Source organism: Suncus etruscus, chromosome X (genome assembly GCF_024139225.1).
Source record: "Suncus etruscus isolate mSunEtr1 chromosome X, mSunEtr1.pri.cur, whole genome shotgun sequence".
Lineage (NCBI taxonomy): Eukaryota > Metazoa > Chordata > Mammalia > Eulipotyphla > Soricidae > Suncus > Suncus etruscus.
In genome coordinates, this window is record NC_064868.1 from 101606698 (window position 1) to 101623645 (window position 16948).

General features: G+C 37.7%; 2 protein-coding genes across 2 annotated transcripts in view; one reads left to right on the forward strand and one right to left on the reverse strand.

The window, feature by feature from the left end:
* FRMD7 (FERM domain containing 7) overlaps positions 1 to 1889 on the forward strand; it is a 54804-nt gene extending 52915 nt beyond the window's left edge. Inside the window, exon 12 of the mRNA XM_049766993.1 lies at positions 804 to 1889. Coding sequence (XP_049622950.1) covers positions 804 to 1889 — 1086 coding nt within the window. The remainder of the gene's footprint in view (positions 1 to 803) is intronic.
* A 4627-nt stretch (positions 1890 to 6516) lies between these two features.
* Positions 6517 to 16948, reverse strand: part of STK26 (serine/threonine kinase 26) — a 32472-nt gene continuing 22040 nt past the window's right edge. Inside the window, exons 4-11 of the mRNA XM_049766994.1 lie at positions 15358 to 15466; positions 15104 to 15261; positions 12641 to 12826; positions 10790 to 10938; positions 9033 to 9126; positions 8297 to 8359; positions 8078 to 8214; positions 6517 to 6632 (exon numbers count right to left, since the gene is read on the reverse strand). Coding sequence (XP_049622951.1) covers positions 6608 to 6632; positions 8078 to 8214; positions 8297 to 8359; positions 9033 to 9126; positions 10790 to 10938; positions 12641 to 12826; positions 15104 to 15261; positions 15358 to 15466 — 921 coding nt within the window. The 3' untranslated portion in view covers positions 6517 to 6607. The remainder of the gene's footprint in view (positions 6633 to 8077; positions 8215 to 8296; positions 8360 to 9032; positions 9127 to 10789; positions 10939 to 12640; positions 12827 to 15103; positions 15262 to 15357; positions 15467 to 16948) is intronic.

Sequence of the window (16948 nt, forward strand, 5' to 3'; positions counted from 1 at the left end):
TTTGGTCAAACAACAGGTGGTTTTTACCTGAAACGCATTACAGATATATAAAGCTAAATGGTATCACCTAAAGTATGAACCTCTTGCTATTCAAAAGCCTTCTTGTTACCATTTTTAGATTCTTGTGCCACACCAAGTGGCCTTCAGGGTCTATTTCTGGCCATGTGCTTGGGAGACTCTATGCGGTGTTCAGGATGGAACCAGGCTGTATGCAAGGATGTCACCCTTAAAGTCTGTACTATCTCTCTGGCCATTTTCTACTGTCTTAAAGAAAATAGAGAGGAAACTGGAGCAGGAAGGTTGATAGACTTGTCAGGTCACACAGCAAAACCAAGGCAGAGCCAGAACCATAACCACATTTATGTAGCTGCTGCATTACACAGTGGGACATACACTACTGGATCAATACATAAAAGGACTCAGGTCTGGGACTGGGGTGACAGTGAGTGAAAGAGAAAGTTGTGTAGTGCAGGGAAAGGGGATTTAAGCCACACCTGCTGGTGCTCAGGGCTCATTCATGTTGCTGTTCATAGAACTGTCAGTACTATTGCAGATCAAATCAGAGTTAACTGCATGCAAAGCAATGTGTCCAGCCAGAGTTGTATATTTTTAAGTACATGAATTAGGGTATAATATCAATTATTATCCATTCAGTCAATCTTTGATCAACCCTGCGATAGAACATGGATTGAACTAGCTTGCAGGGAAAATTACCTTTGTAAAATTCAAGGCTACATTAAACCCTGCCCTCACCCAAACCAAATGTTTTTTTTTCTTTAGTTAATATGTTCTTTATTCTACAGGTAGAAGATTTGAGACTAACATATGGTGGCGGGTACTACCGCATGGTCAATGGAGTGCATGCGTCTGAGCCAGTGCTAGACAGCAGGAGGAGGAACTCTGCAGTGGAAGTGACATTTGCAGCAGAGCTGGAACGATCCAAACCAGAGGCAGATCCCCTATCATTCCATCAGTCCCAGAGCAGTTCCTCTTTCTCTTTTCTTTATACAGATCCTGTTTTTAACATTGACCCTGACCCTGATGTGGATCCCAGAGACTACTTTGAGGAAAGGAGTCCACTAAGCTCCTTTCAAACAAGCTATAAGTTTATGGATAGTCACATGAGCACATCTTCTGGCCTCCCAAAGAAAGTGAGCCCTGCAAGGCAACTAACATACACGGATGTGCCCTATATTCCTTGTACCAGTCAGCAGGTGGACATTATGCCTCCTCAAGTGTTTTTTTATGTGGATAGGCCCCCACAGGTCCCCAGACGTTCTCCAATCATGGCAGAGGAAAGGGAAAGGTCAGGCAGATGTCTAGAGCTTGTTGCCACGAAACCAGCCAAAAGAAGCCCAAGGAATAGCAGAATGCAGCGATTTCAGCCAGACTTTCAAGACCTCCAAGGAGCTACAGCTAGAACGAGTGGTAGGAGTATCAATGTAGATCAAAAAGAAGACACTAATTTAGAAGATGTCTTTGCATACAGCATTCAGGAGCAAACCCCTAAACGGTCTCAGAGTCAATCAGACATGAAAATGATTCGATTTCCTTTCGGGTCTGAATTTAGACCTTTGGGGCCTTGTCCTGCTTTAAGTCGGAAAGCTGACCTGTTTACATATATGTTTAATGAGCAGGAGTTTCCACCAGTTGTTATGGATCAGGGCCTAGCAGAGAGGTATGTAGATAGTGAATCCAGTGATTCTGAGTCAGAGATTCTTAAAACAGACTACTACTCTTTGTATAGCAAAGGAACAAGGTCACCCAGGACCCGAATTCGCTTGTCCTCTGGTAGTCTACAGCTAGAAGAGGAAGATGAAGATGTTTCTTTTAATACACCAGCTGAAGACAGGACTTTGTTAAAACCATGTAATTACTTTTTAGCTTAAACATGTTAACTTGGTGAACGTTTGGGACTAGTACCATATTGCCAACTTGGGTAAAAATAAGGAACATTTTTAGAGACATCATTTTTTTTTAGTTACCCCATACTGGTATTAAGATACCCTTCCAAATTTGAGCACCTTGTTTAAAAGAGTCAGCTGCCATCTTGCACACCAAGCTCCATTATTCTTCTCTTCTGAAATGTGTCTTCTTCTCACCAGAAATGTGGGGGGAGTGAAGTGGGTACTAACAAGGTCCATTATACATTTCTCCATAGAGACATTAACACAAATGCTTGGTTTAACACCGAAGATGGGGGACAGTATGCTTGGACATAGACTTGGCTTTTTTTTTTTTACCCCTACCCCGAGACTTGGCTTTTGATCTTATTTAGTGATTCAGTACATTGTGACCATGCTGGTAATTTTATTCTTGAACAATGCTATGAGTAAAGGTGTTGGTTTTTATAATTTTTGTGGGTTCATATCATGGATGCTAATTTTTGTCAGATGTAGTAAGGGCATGGACCTCAGGAACAAAATATATCCTCACGAAAGCAATTCATAGATGATATATCTAACACTTGGCCAAACCCTAAATCTGGGAAATATATAAATTAATCAATTTATAAATCTAGATTATGCCTCATGAGGATATAAAAATGTGAGATATTACCTGTCTGTTCTTAACTGTTATTACATTTAGTGAAAGATCAGTTAACACATGGTTTGCTTAATCTAGTATCTTCTTCGCGGTATTGTCATAGCTGATTGCATGTATAGACAAGGAAATGAAACAAATGGTATTTTAATAAAGAGTGATGGAAATCAATTTATTAAACAAAGCAAGTGGTACATCTGACCTTCCTTTTGTTTAAATCAATGGCAGAAGTGGTTGTTTCTGGCATAAGGGAAGAGACAGAGAAAAAGAAATAGGAGGAAGGTGAAAATGCAATCAGAGAGGAAGAAGTGTTAGTACTGAAGTAGCTAAGTAGAAAAAAGATATGGAACCAAAGTGACTTAATGGACCAAACCTTTTGTTTTGGGTGGGAAAGTGGGGGGTGGTGGGGACAAGGGACTCCCGAGTGGTACTCAGGAGGTCCAAGAATCACACCTGTGTTTCTTGGCCAACCAGGCAGTAAGTTCAATGCAAGGGCCCAAAGATGTGAGGCTGCTCAGGCCCTGGGTGTTATGAATACCTAGGTCATGGCTATGATTCTGGAGGCATCTAGTGCCATAGTCATTGGTTCTTATGGTGGTGCTCTAGGGTTACACTGGGTGATACTTGGTAATCATGTGGTGCTGGTAACCAACCCCAGGTCAAATACATGTACTATCTGCTATACTATCTCTTGACCCACAATTTCTACTGTTAGCCTCTTCTAATTTTCTCTACTGTTCTTACTGGAGAGTATAGCACTCCATTTGAGAAATTTGTTTCATTAATTAATTTTAAGATTAAGCACAATACATTTTAAACAATTTTAGGTACTAGCTTTAAAGAAATGATTAAGCAAGGTTTTTATTTTTATTTTTTTGGGGGGCACACCCAGTAATGCTTAGTACTCCTAGCTCTGTGCCCAGGGATTTTTTTTTGCCAGGGCTCAAGGAACCCTGGAGTGCTGGGGATCAAACCTGGGTTGGCTGGATGAAAGACAAATGCCCCACCCTGATGTATTATTATGTATTATGGCTCTGTCACCTACAAATTTTTTAAAATGACTTAGCCAAGAAATTGATTCCCTATTCGTCCTTACTCCTTATGTTATGAATGTTCTTATATCATAAAAATCCTTTGTAACTATTTTGCTTTGCCTCTTTCCCATGTTTTAATATTTTCTTCCTGCTCTTGGACTCATATCCAGTAACTCACTAATTTAGAATAGTTATTTAATAAGAATATATTTCAGTTCAATCACCTCTACAGTAATCCTATAGATCAATATTTCCCAATGGTTGATACTACCTTCATTTCCCCATTAGAGTTATAGAACAATGTGGGAGGTACTATTATAGCCTTACTGCAATTGAGGGGGCTGCTTTCTATTTGTTTAAAGAAGTTAAATTTCCAAAGGGAAACCTGAAAAGGGGTGATAAGCCAGGCACATTTGGGATTCTCTGGTAAAGATTCTCAAAGCTAAATTATGTTCATTTTTTATCTAGGAAAATCTAAAATTCCTCTCTGCAGTTTGCAGTGTTTTGCCTCTATTTCAAAACATCTCTGTGAAATTTGCTTTCCACCCGAGAATTAGGAGATGGAAATGTGCATGACAGTTCCTAATACAACTATATATAAATTATCTAATCCACAGTGTAATCTAGAACATTTTTGTTTGAAAGGAGACTTATTCACTTTATTGAGACAGGAGGCAGAATTGAAACTGATGTTCCGTAAAGCTCTAATTCATATGTTGTTTTAGTTTGAAGAGAGGGGTTGGTCCCTAGCACATTGAGAGTTAGTTTGGTGATACATGGCTTGACTTGGCTACACAGTTCAGTGGTTAGACCAGAAAATATGGTATTGATCGGACACCATGATGCGAAGGGGTCACCACCTAGCTGTGCATAGGAGACCATCTGGAGCTAGGACTGAACCCAGGGCTTCTGGGTACAAGGTATACAGTCTAGTTCTTTGAGAAATCTCTGTGGCTCTTAATCATCTTTAAGTGTAAACCTTACCTTTTAGTTTTCAATAAAAATATTGGTGGTAATGTCCCAATAATACAGAAAAGGTAAAGTGTAAAAAAACAAAATGAGACAATGAAATACCAGAGTATATTCCCACTCCTGCTCCCAAGAAATAAAAACACATTAAGGACCACAAAATTTAAATATTTATTTTACCCCCCCACAAACACTGCAGTATACTTTTTCTAGGAACTTTTCACAAGACTAATAACAATAACGAATAGCAATACAATTTCTATTTGTGATGTGGTTTGTTGTAGAAGCTTAGATATTCAATGTACAAATTTGTTGTCGTTTACGTTTACAAAAATATCCATTTCATCCATGGTATGTGCTGAAAAGTTAATTCCAGATCTCTATCCAATTAATTATAAACTAATTTAAATTTTGGTCACATAGCAGGTGAAAATTTTAACTGAATGATTACTTCAAAGCACAATGTGTTAGAATTGTTATGGTATAAACACCAATTTTTTTCTTTTTTCTTTTTTGGCCACACTTGGTGATGCTCAGGGGTTACTTCTGGCTATGCACTCAGAAATCGCTCCTGACTTGGGGTCCATATGGGACAGTGGGGATTGAACCGAGGTCCATCCTGGGTCAGCTACATGCAAGGCAAGTGCCCTACCGCTGTACTATCATTCCAGTCCCATAGGCACCAATACCTATAGCTTTCTTGACATATGGCACAACTGACTCAAGGGTCTTTCATATTAGAAAATAATAATATAATGGTCATTTTGATTAAAATGGTTTAAAGAACATCTTTAACATTTGGCAATTACTGATATTTTTAAAATGACTTTTGTGCAAAGACCAAACTGCAGATCCCAACAGCAAAATATTAGCTATCAAAACTAATATCAATAATTCTACAACTACATAAAGAGAGCCTCAGTTTAGAACTTAGGCAGGCATAATATATATACTAAGTTTAAGAGGGAACAAAAAGGGATTACCCACATAACAGTACCATAAATATAACTGTAAACCAATTGTACAGACTAACTCACCTTTCTACAGACAGAAGTCACCCTGTACTATGGTTATTTTCACATGAACTACAAAATACTCACTTAAATATCCTTGCAAAAATGAACAAATTATTATGTACTAATAATTATGAAGAACTGAAAGTCCATAAATAGTTTATAGGACATTTTACTACCATGACAAACATATGATGGCGTAAATTATACTCATACCTGCTAATCAGGTAATTAATCACATGATCAACTGTTTAGGCTTCTCAAATTTAATCATATAATACATAAATTGAATTGAAGATTTTAAAAATGAAGCCTGATATAGTTCTTGTCATATTACCAAAAATCCATCTTTGGATACGTGGTATTTAAGATAAAATTTCAACCATATTAGGCATAGGGTTAGTTGTCTCTTCTAAATACTTCACAGCAAGATGTATCTTTGTTGTTACATGGTCCTCAAAAATGCTTCAACCAAACACTAAGATCTCAAATGTCATCATCATTGAGATGCCAAGAATAAAATAGTAGAAGAGACATTACTTTTCCAGGTTTCATTTCCAAAAGCTTGTACAAATCTATTTTAAGAAGGTATGAATTGTTTCCATCTTCCCACCAATAGTCATTTAAAAATATGCTTGCTCTAAAACAAAAAAAAGCATTTTGAAGCATAGTGATTTATGAAAGTTGGAAATTTAGGATGGCTTTGAAAGACCTGTATGCTTTATGAATCTGCAGATAAGGAAAGGGCAAACATAAAAGGAACTCAATTCTAGTAATAATGATAATTTAAAAGCAAAATTGAACCTCAGCATTTTCTAGAATACAAGCAAAACTATAGTATTAAAAGATATTTCTTACAAAATAATTTCTTAAAAATAGAAAATGATAACACCATCACAAAATAGTTGAATAACTTTGTCCAAAACTTCAATGTTGCAGAGAGCTAAAAGGCACATGGAACTCATGAATTAAGCACTGTTAAGCTTGAAGTAGCTTTGGTGGGTTTCTCTCAAATCATATGAAACACAAGTGATGAATAAGACCTTCTTAAGAGGATTCATCTGCAGAACACCTATAAAATTCAGAAAAATTTACATCAATAAAATATGCATGCTTTTATTTCTCATGTATATAAACTGTCATAAAAACACTGGGCAAACAAGCCTACTTCTACTGAATCTCATTATAATGATGTTTCATAGAAATAAGTTCAGAAATACTTTCTGTATCCAATTCCACAACTTCCAATTGACTAATGTATACAGTGGAAAAGAGGGTAACGTTTTTCATTCACATCTAAGAGACATAGAAGCATTTTTGTTTATTAGCATAAGTAGATTTTATCTGATAGATCTATCAGTGGTTCTTCCTTCCTTCCTTCCTTCCTTCCTTCCTTCCTTCCTTCCTTCCTTCCTTCCTTCCTTCCTTCCTTCCTTCCTTCCTTCCTTCCTTCCTTCCTTCCTTCCTTCCTTCCTTCCTTCCTTCCTTCCTTCCTTCTTTCTTTCTTTCGTTTTCTTTTTGGGTCACACCTGGTGGCGGCACTCAGGGCTTACTCCTGGCTCTGCACAGAGAAATCGCTCGTGGAAGGCTCAGGGGACCATATGGGATACTGGGATTCGAACCACTGTCGGTCCTGGATTGACTTTGCACAGGCAAACGCCCTACGGCTGTGCTATCTCTCTGACCCCTCCATCAGTGTTTTTAATAGATTTTGTAGTTGCTCCAACTCCATTTCACACAAAGAAATAAAAAGATTCACTTCAAATAGTGAATAGGATTAAGATAAAAATTAGTATTGCCTTAAAAGTTGCTTTTGCTAAGGAGTTTTGTTTGAGAAAGTGTATGGATTCTCAAAGTTTTATTTAAGAACAAAATTATTAAAACAAATGTAATCATCGCATCGACTGACAAAAAATATAAACCTACATTTTATGAGACAGTATAGACACAAGTCAAACATACTGAATTCTGCTAATTTAAACTCTTTCCTTACATTTTAAATGGGGGTGAAACTTAGGAAGTTTAGCACTGGAAACTATGTGACTGGTGAATGGCGAGCATAGTGGCAAGAAAAAGCACTCATAAAAATAAGGATAGGCTCAGTGAACTTTTGCCTATACTTCTTATTCGCAGGAAAAAGAAATTAAAAGCCCATTTAATTTAGGACATACTATCTGGCAATGCATGAATATAATAGTTTCAAAATTAACGTTAAAGATGGGTACAAATGGGGGCCGGAGTGACAGCACAATGGGTAGGGCATTTGCCTTGCATGCAGGTGACTCGGGTTTGATCCCAGCATTCTGAGCTGGCCAGGAGTAATTTCTGAGTACAGAGACAGGAGTAACCTCAGTGCGACTGGGTGTGGCCCCAAAACAAAACAAAAAGATGGGCATATTTCAAGAAAAGTACTCTAGAGATAAGTTAAATGACCCAACAAAGAAATTACAGTTGATTCATAAATTAACATGCAACAGGAAATGATAGAGTACTTTTAAAATGACATTGCAAACTTACTTTTGGAATTTTTCAATTAATTTCTTCACCATTTTGTCAGTGATGCCAGGACAGGCAGCTTCGGCCACAGCAATACTTTTCTCAAGCTCTTCAATTGCCTGGTTCCTGCTAGCATTGTTCTCATCCTGCTGTTTAAGCTGAAAAAGATCAATAGCTATAGCATTGAAGATTACTACGTCCTTCGGAATAGCTATCCAAAGCTAATGAATCTGCACTTACTTCTGCAAATGCAGGTGTGATTATCATAGATAAGCAGCTCAGGGTTTGCACAAGATCTTTCTCCTTGAAGAAAACAATATAGATTACTTTACGCATGAAATGAGGATCATGGGTTTTCTTTTTAGCTCTTCTATGAGAAATTTGCACTGATGAATCTCCCCAAGACCAATTATAAAGTATTTCTTGTGATTTCTTCCTATCATTAATTTCTACCCATCACTCAGAAGGCTTCTCACTTCTAGGACTCCCATCAATATCCCTGATTCCACTGGGTTTAGATATCACCAGGTAAACAGACTTAAATATGTTATCAATGGCTTCTTAAGTAATGCCCTTGATACACACACACACACACACACACACACACACACACACACACACACACTTTTTTGTTTTGTTTGGGTCACACCTGGTGGTGCTCAGGGGTTACTCCTGGCTCTGCACTCAGAAATCACTCCTGGCTCAGGGGACCAGAGGGGATGCCAGGGATTGAACCCAAGTCCATCTTGCGTCAGCTGCATGGAAGGCAAATACCCTACCACTGTGCTACCACTCCGAACCCCATGATATAGTCTTAATGGACTCTAAGTGAAAGACAAACGTTGAGCATGCAATGGATGTAGTCTGGTAGACAGGCATCTGGAGGTAGCAAATTCTAACAATTCATGGCCATCCCAATCTTAGTATATAATGTGACAAAAAATCTCTCAAGAAGTGCTCATCTCTGTGTACATACTGCCCCATTCTGTAGTTTCTTCGGATCAGGCTTCTTCCTCACAGTTGTAAAGCTCCATTCAGGATGAGCATTATTCTCCCTGCTGGTGGATTCCCTAAAGAGATAGGCAAAGACACTTTGATAAGTTCCTAAATTATTCAGCCTGGTGAAAGTGCCAACTAATGCAGTCGGACTTCTGAAGAGACATTTGTCCCAATGTAGAATTAAAAAAAAACCTTACACTTTCCAAAAGCTATTGAATTCAGTGCCAAATAGGACAGTATACTGAATAGCTGTAATAGTTCTTAACTCTCAAGTATGCCTCAGAATCACATAGACAGTCCTTCTTCCCACTTCCCTCTGACTATCTCAAACTCTCCTCTACGTGGTTTTTGTGAAGATTTCACAGATCACTTTGATGGGCAACCAAGGCCAACAACCATTAGATTGAGGAAACAAAAACTATCCTACTGTATTTTTAATCATTTTCAAAGGTTGAGGAATTTCTCCTAAATGAAGAAATGCTAGAATATTATCAAAAGAAATCTGGTATTGCTTTTGTGCAAACATGCACATTAGTAAAGCACTAAAACCTGGTTAGTGTAGGCTAACATTTTCATCTAACTTGAGCTGCATACTTGAAGGCTAAAATATGCATGAAGGGTCAAAGTGGTAGTATATTAAATAGCATGCTTGTCATTCACACAGATGGCCCAGGTTGGAACCTTGGCACCACCTATGGTCCCTTGAGCTCCACTAAAAGTGATCCCTGAGCACAGATCCAAGAGTAAGCCCTGAGAACTGCCGAGGTATGCCTCCAGACCCCAAATTAAACAAAATAAAATGTTAATGTAAAAACTCCCAGTTAGAAAATGACATCTTTTAGAGGGGGTACAAATTGTATATAAAAAAATTCTTAAAGTTGATTCATGTTTTATGGTTCTGTTAAAAAAAATAGCGGGTGAGGAGCCCCTGTCAAGAAGCTATGAATATAAATTTAAAAGAAGAAAGAATAAGAAAAAAACAAAACAATATAAATTATCTTGTTCTGCCTCATAAATTAAGAAAAAAAAGTGGATAGTAGGTACCAGGGGCACAGAATCCCATGAACACTGAGTGAAAATAAAAAATGATCAGACCTAAATACCTAATCCAAAGTCAGAGGCAACGACAACAGAATCAAGAGACACAAACTACAAGCTATACAAAAAAGGAACCTGTTACACTAGCAGTTCAGGGGGCTATGGGTGGAGGTAGGGGAACAAGGGTGGAGGGAGATCAACACTGGTGGTGGGACTCGCCCTGATTTATTGTCATTATGAACCTTAAATATAACTGTGAGAAACTTGTAATACACATTGGTCTCAATAAAAATGAAAAAACAACAACAACAACAACTTAAATTTACTAATATGACCATGGTATGTATTTCTATTAGTTAGGAAAGGCCAGGAAGTCCGTTCTCCACCAAGATTTTGCACGTTTCAAAAAAAGTATGAGGACAAATTTCTACCACTTGCAGTGAACTATGTTGCATCATCAATCTAACCTAGTTCCCAAATTTTTGTAATATACTCTCGTATCCACTAGGGGTTAGACCAAGACCATTTAAAACTTGAGCAATCTACTTTTTTAGAATAATATGTTTCCCAATTCATTGTACTCCAAACTGCTATTTTTTTTCAAGATCCATTTCTAAAGTAAAGCCTTACACCGACTTACATGTGATGCTAGAAGAACCTGGCTATCTACAAGAAAACTAAGTCAACTGTACATACGAATCAGAGCCGTCAGAATCAGATTCATCATCGCTGTGTCCCTCTGCCTTCCATCTCTTGAATCGGTCTATCAGTTCCGTCAGATAAGAAGTCTTCTTCGAATTTTTTACAATGAATTTGTGTTTCAGAAGTTCCTTAGCTGTAGGACGCTAATAGATAAAAAAAAAAGGTACATGACTATTTCTAATCTCCTTAGGATGGTGCTTATGGTGGTAAGAAATCATTATGATTTTAAGTTGAAAGGTAGAAAAGCATATAGACATAAAGACAACTAAAATGTCGCAGATCACTGAAAACTATATTTTTGGAATGGACCTGAGAAACCAAATTAAATTGCCTATGTTCAGACCAATTTCATAAAGCCCAATGAATAAAAGACGACCAACCTACCAGAAAACTGGAAAGCTGGACCTTCTCAATGACAGAAAAAGACAAAGTAGAATTTAAAATATAAAGTGAAATTGTTTTAAGAGTCATATACTTTAATCACATTTAGCATAAGCTGAAAAAAATATGAAAGCTAGCAAGTGGCAATGTTTCTATTACCTATACATATATTGTGATGCTTCTCCCCCAGTTGAAACCATTAAATATCATTTCACACTTCATCCAAATACAAGTATGTGGTGTTTCTGAGGATATTTTCCCTTACAATTTTATTATATCAAAGTATTCATTGTTAATTTAAAAAATAGTCACGTGTACCACAAAGCACGGTAGCAACAAACATCAGAGGCAACATAATGGAAGAACTGATTCAAACAAATGAATTGGGGGGATGAGAGGGAGGGTTTTGAGGTCCCTGGGGGAAGGAGATAGGTACAAAGGTATATGAGTATATAGGTATAGATTTGGAATGTGTATGAAAATTATTATTAATAGTACTATATACCATAGTTTTAATTATAAATAAAATAAAAATATAAACGACAAAATATAGTTAAACTTAGTTCTTCTATAGTTTTAGTTTCTGAGAGTCACCAGTCAACTTTATTTTTAAAATACCAAAATTGTGATTACATTTGTCAAGTAAATGAGGGAGGTCTCACTAGTCGTCAGGAAAAGTCTGTAACTTCAAGTTGGTGTTTTAAACATTAAATTTAAAAAAGTGGGGTTCACATATTTCTTATGAAAAATTAAAATAGCTAAATAACACTCTCATGAGTACTTCAATGATGACATCTTGCTAAATGAATTTATTTCTCAAATATTTTTACATGTGAAATAGCAAATGATAAAAGAGCATAAGGAAGATGGTAGGGGCCTGAAAAAAGAAAGTGAAGGGTAGGGAAAAATATAACAAGTATCTTGTTAAGAAATGGAACAGAGAAAGGGTCTGAGTGATAGCACAGCATTAAAGCATTTGCCTTGCAAGTGGCCAACCGGGACAGAGCTGGGCTCAATACTGGGCATCCCACATGGTCTCATGAGCCTGCCAGCAGCAATTTCTGAGTGAAGTGCCAGGAGTGGCCCCTGAGTGCTAGTGGGTGTGGCCCCCAAACCAAAGTAAATAAATAAATGTTTAAAAAAAGAAATGGAACAGGGGCCAGAGTGATTGTACAATGGGTAGGGCATTTGCCTTGTACACACTGATCCAGGTTTGATCTCCAGGATCCTATATGGCCCCCATATCCAGCCTGCCAGGAGTAATTTCTGAGCACAGAGCCAGGAGTAACCCCTGAGCACCACCAGAAATAACCTCCAAAATGGAACAAAATTACTAACTTTAAAGGATAAAGCCATTTCCTGGATAGGTCTCAGATAACATTCACATGCCCAATACTTGACACTGTAGCAAAAAAACTACATCTGCTTTATATATGGTATACAAATATAGGAACATATACTCACAAATGATGGGTCTTTGTTCAGGCAAGCATCAATGAATTCCTTGAAGGATTTACTAAAGTCTCCGATAAGAGTTGGAGGGTTGTTCTTTGGAATAAGAAACAGAACTCGCATTGGATGCATGTCGGAGTTGGGCGGTTCCCCTTTGGCTAGTTCAATAGCAGTAATTCCCAGCGACCAAATGTCAGCCTGAAGTGAAAAAACAAGAATGATTACCTTGATACTGCATTTTAGACACACTGTCACAAAATACCTAATGGAACTTAATGGTCATATAGCATTAAATTCTTTTTGTTAGAGGATGTGGTTTAGCTGTACAACATAAGCCTCACAGATATTCAATCCTGAGTCCAATTCCTAGCACTACAATGAAAAAAAAAATAAAGTGCTTTGAGAGTATTGGAAACATAATACAGAGATTAAGGTGCTGGCCTTTCAGTCTACAGTCTTGGGTTCAAATCTCTGGCACAACAGAGAGTTCCTCAAGTACCACCAGGGGTTACTCTTGAGCATGGAAAAAGGAATAAACCCCTAAGCACCAAAGGGTATAACCCCAAATTAAAAAATAACACACACACCAAAAAAGCAATAAAATAGTTAAAGGAACTTGATTTGAATCTATTTTTATTGATAATCTACTTTTATTTGTCTGACATCACACATAATGAGGGTTGAGGTGGTGAATAAACCACATAAAATAGGTATTCTTGAGAGGTGTGTGTTCTCTGCAAGACAGATATATAAATCATATGTTATATGGTCACATGGTACAAAGTTCTGGGAAGAAAACAAGGAAGGAGGTTTTGGGAGTTATGAATAATGGGGTAAAGAGGTAAATAAATGGGGGATCAGAGTTAGTATAGCTGTATAGTGCTTGCCTTGCATGCATCCAACCTGGATTTCATTCCTGGTTCCCCATATGGTTTCCAGAGTTCAGGTGTGATTCCTGATTGCAGAGTCAGAAATAGTCCCTGAGTACTATTTAGTGTTGCCCCAAACAAAACAAATAACAAGAGGCTACACGGGGGCTGGAGAGTTGACAAAGTGCATAAAGCACTTGCCATGCATACAGCTGACATAGGTTTGATCCCAGGTACTACATATGGTTCTCCAAGCAGTACCAGGTGTGATCCCTGAGCACAGAGCCAGGAATAAGCACTGAGGAGGAGCAACAACAACAAAAAGAGGCTACAAATATATAAACGATGGCTGGATAAAGAATACTTTGTGTAGGGAATGCTTAAGTAGACAAATCACTGGAAGGTTCTTCCAAGAGAAGGGAAGGGCAAGTGCAAAGGTTCTAAGGGTAGAATGCACTTGTTATATTTGTAGCTCAGCAATGATCCTGCTGTGGCTAAAGCAGAAAGAACACGGAAGAGGGTGATTGTGGATGAGACTGTAGAGGCAAAAGCTAGAGAGTGGAAAGTTTTATGTGAGACAGAATGAAAGGCGACTAAAGAGAGCAGGGTCCAAGTTGTATCATCATTAAGGGACAAATATAACTTAGAGCTAAGTAGCAATGTTAAGAAAACTTTTTGAGATTCAGTTATACAACATTCCAAATACGCATCCTTCACTAGTTTAAGCTTCCTGCCATCAGTGTCATTAGTTTTTCCCTCATCCCAGTCTGCCACTATGACAGATACTTCTCTCTCTCTCTCTCTCTCTCTCTCTCTCTCTCTCTCTCTCTTTTGCTCCCTTTTTCCTTTAGGCATGGTGATTTGCAATACTGTTACTGAAGGGGTATCATGCATATCATCTTATCTCTGTTCGGTATCCAGTTCTTGTTCAGATAATCATTTCCAACTAGTATTGTCATAATGTTCCATTCTGTGCCAATATTTAAAAAATGAAAACAAAAGAGTGATTGGAAAGGGGAAAGAGAGAAGGAAGAGAGAGGTAAAGAAGAAGGGAGATAAAGGAGGAAAAGCATGATATAGACAAAAAGTAAAGGAAGAAAACATTACAACTGAAGAGCAGGCAACTCCACGAAGGCGTGTGCATCTAATTTAGCACCAATAGTGGAAATAAATGGCTTCTGGAACACTTTCAAAGAAAGGAGAATTAGAACATTTGTTAGCCTGAAGCCCTAGCTAGCACTCAACCCACATAATCACCATGCCTGTTGGTGGGAGTGGCCTCTGGATTCCCTCGGCACTTTTGGGAATCCCGTTTTAAAAAAGGACCATTTATTAGAAGATAATGAGAAACAATAATACAAATTCGGTGTTAAAAAAGAATTTGTGGGCCCGGAGAGATAGCACAGCAGTGTTTGCCTTGCAAGCAGCCAATCCAGGACCTACGGTGGTTGGTTCGAATCCCGGTGTCCCATTTGGTCCCCCGTGCCTGCCAGGAGCTGTTTCTGAGTAGACAGCCAGGAGTAACTCCTGAGCACTGCTGGGTGTGGCCCAAAAACAAAAACAAAAAGAAAAAGAAAAAAAAGAATATGTACTAGTAACACTTTACCTTTGAGTCATAGGCTGACTGTTGAATCACTTCAGGAGCCATCCAAAATGGTGTTCCCACAAAAGTATTTCTCTTAATCTGGGTGTCTGTCAGTTGACCAGCAACTCCAAAGTCAGCAAGTTTTACGTCTCCTTGTTCTGACAGCAAGACATTGGCAGCTAGGAGGGAAAAAGAGAAATGGGAAAAGCTACCTCTCAGGTTTCCTAGAATACATTTATTTTTTTTTCTCAAGACCATCTCAGACTCTTGCATACCTTTTATATCTCGGTGAATTTTCTTCTCAGAATGCAGATAGTCCAGACCTTTCAAAATCTCCTTGAGCATAGTAGCAATCTGGAACTCATCAAAGGGGCCAGCTCGGAGCTTAGGAAGAAAAGCAATACAAATACACATGTAAAAGTCTACGACAATAAACTTCACAGTTGCCCTCACCTTTGAAATAAAGAAATCACTTTGATATGTGAAGTACTTTTGCTTAATAAGATCAATATTTAAACAAAGGTAGAGAAAGTAGAAAAGGCTGGGAAACAAGTAAAAATTAAGTGTAAGGGATGAAAGCATTTTGAAATCATTAGATTAATCTTAAAAGATAATACAAGCAGTGCTATACTTACTGCAAGTGCTGACATTCTTAAATATTTACACAGAGGATAGACAATATGCTTAAATCACAATAGAACTAGCCTTATTTTTCAGATAGAAAACAAAAGAAGCCAGCTAATTACAATTTGGCATTTTCTGTTGAGAAATTATTAAATATTTATGCTGAACTGAGTCTAGATCAGACAGATCATAAGATTTCCACAGCAACCCAATCTGATCTCATTATATAGATAAAACTATAACACAGTTCTTGGTATTTGGTATTTATGTGATTCAAGAGTATCATCAAGTATAATGCTGTTTGAGAATCAAATTAAAGCTTTTTGCCAGGAATATAATAACTAAACTCAAACTTTCATTGTAGAAAAGTGATCAAATCACAGAGGTTTTCCACATAAATGTAACACATTCCCCTTTCTTTCCCCATCCCTGTATGAAAGCCAACAGTTCCAACTGAAATACAAGGAAAGCAATGATTAGGTTTCAGGAGAACCTGTAATGGAATATCTGAAAATCTCTCTTTAAAATAAATGGTTATTTAAAAATGCTGGTACCGCCTCATAAAGCACAAACAGTGGGCTGTACAATATTATTACAGGAAAGGGTGGAGATCCAAAGGCAGAGCTGAGGTAGAGTTCTGTTTGCTGGAAGGAGGAAAGAGGTGGTGGTGAAAATCAAACACCACCCATTCTGCCTCACACTGGGAGGGATTCACAGCTCTTTGGCACCTTGTGTATTTCATCTTTCATGAATGCCATATTTATTCGGAATAAAGAGCACTTTCATGTAGGAATTTAGCAGCTTAAAATAGAACCCATACTTCTGCCTCACTATTGAATATAAACTGTGGTTTGGATACACAGTATACTCCTGGGACGTCTTTAGTTCAATGGGTGCCTTTCCTAGGAATGTTAGCTATTTACTTTCAGATCTATGAACTTCCACCCCAAGAGATTCTATTTAAGCTGCAATGACGAAAGTAATTCTAAAAGGCCAAACATAGCTATTATTTTATTGATTGCACAGAAATGAAATTATGAGATACTACCAACCAAATAAACCAAAGATGAATGTCATAATAAGATTAATACTATCACTGATCTCTTTCGTCATGAAAACGTTGACAAACTCAGAAAAATACTCACACTTAATAGGCTAAGGCTCATTTTTAAAAAAGAAGGGTACTTACTAGTTATCACTCTGAAGAACTTCTTAAAATATTCTGGCTAAGCCAAGTATATT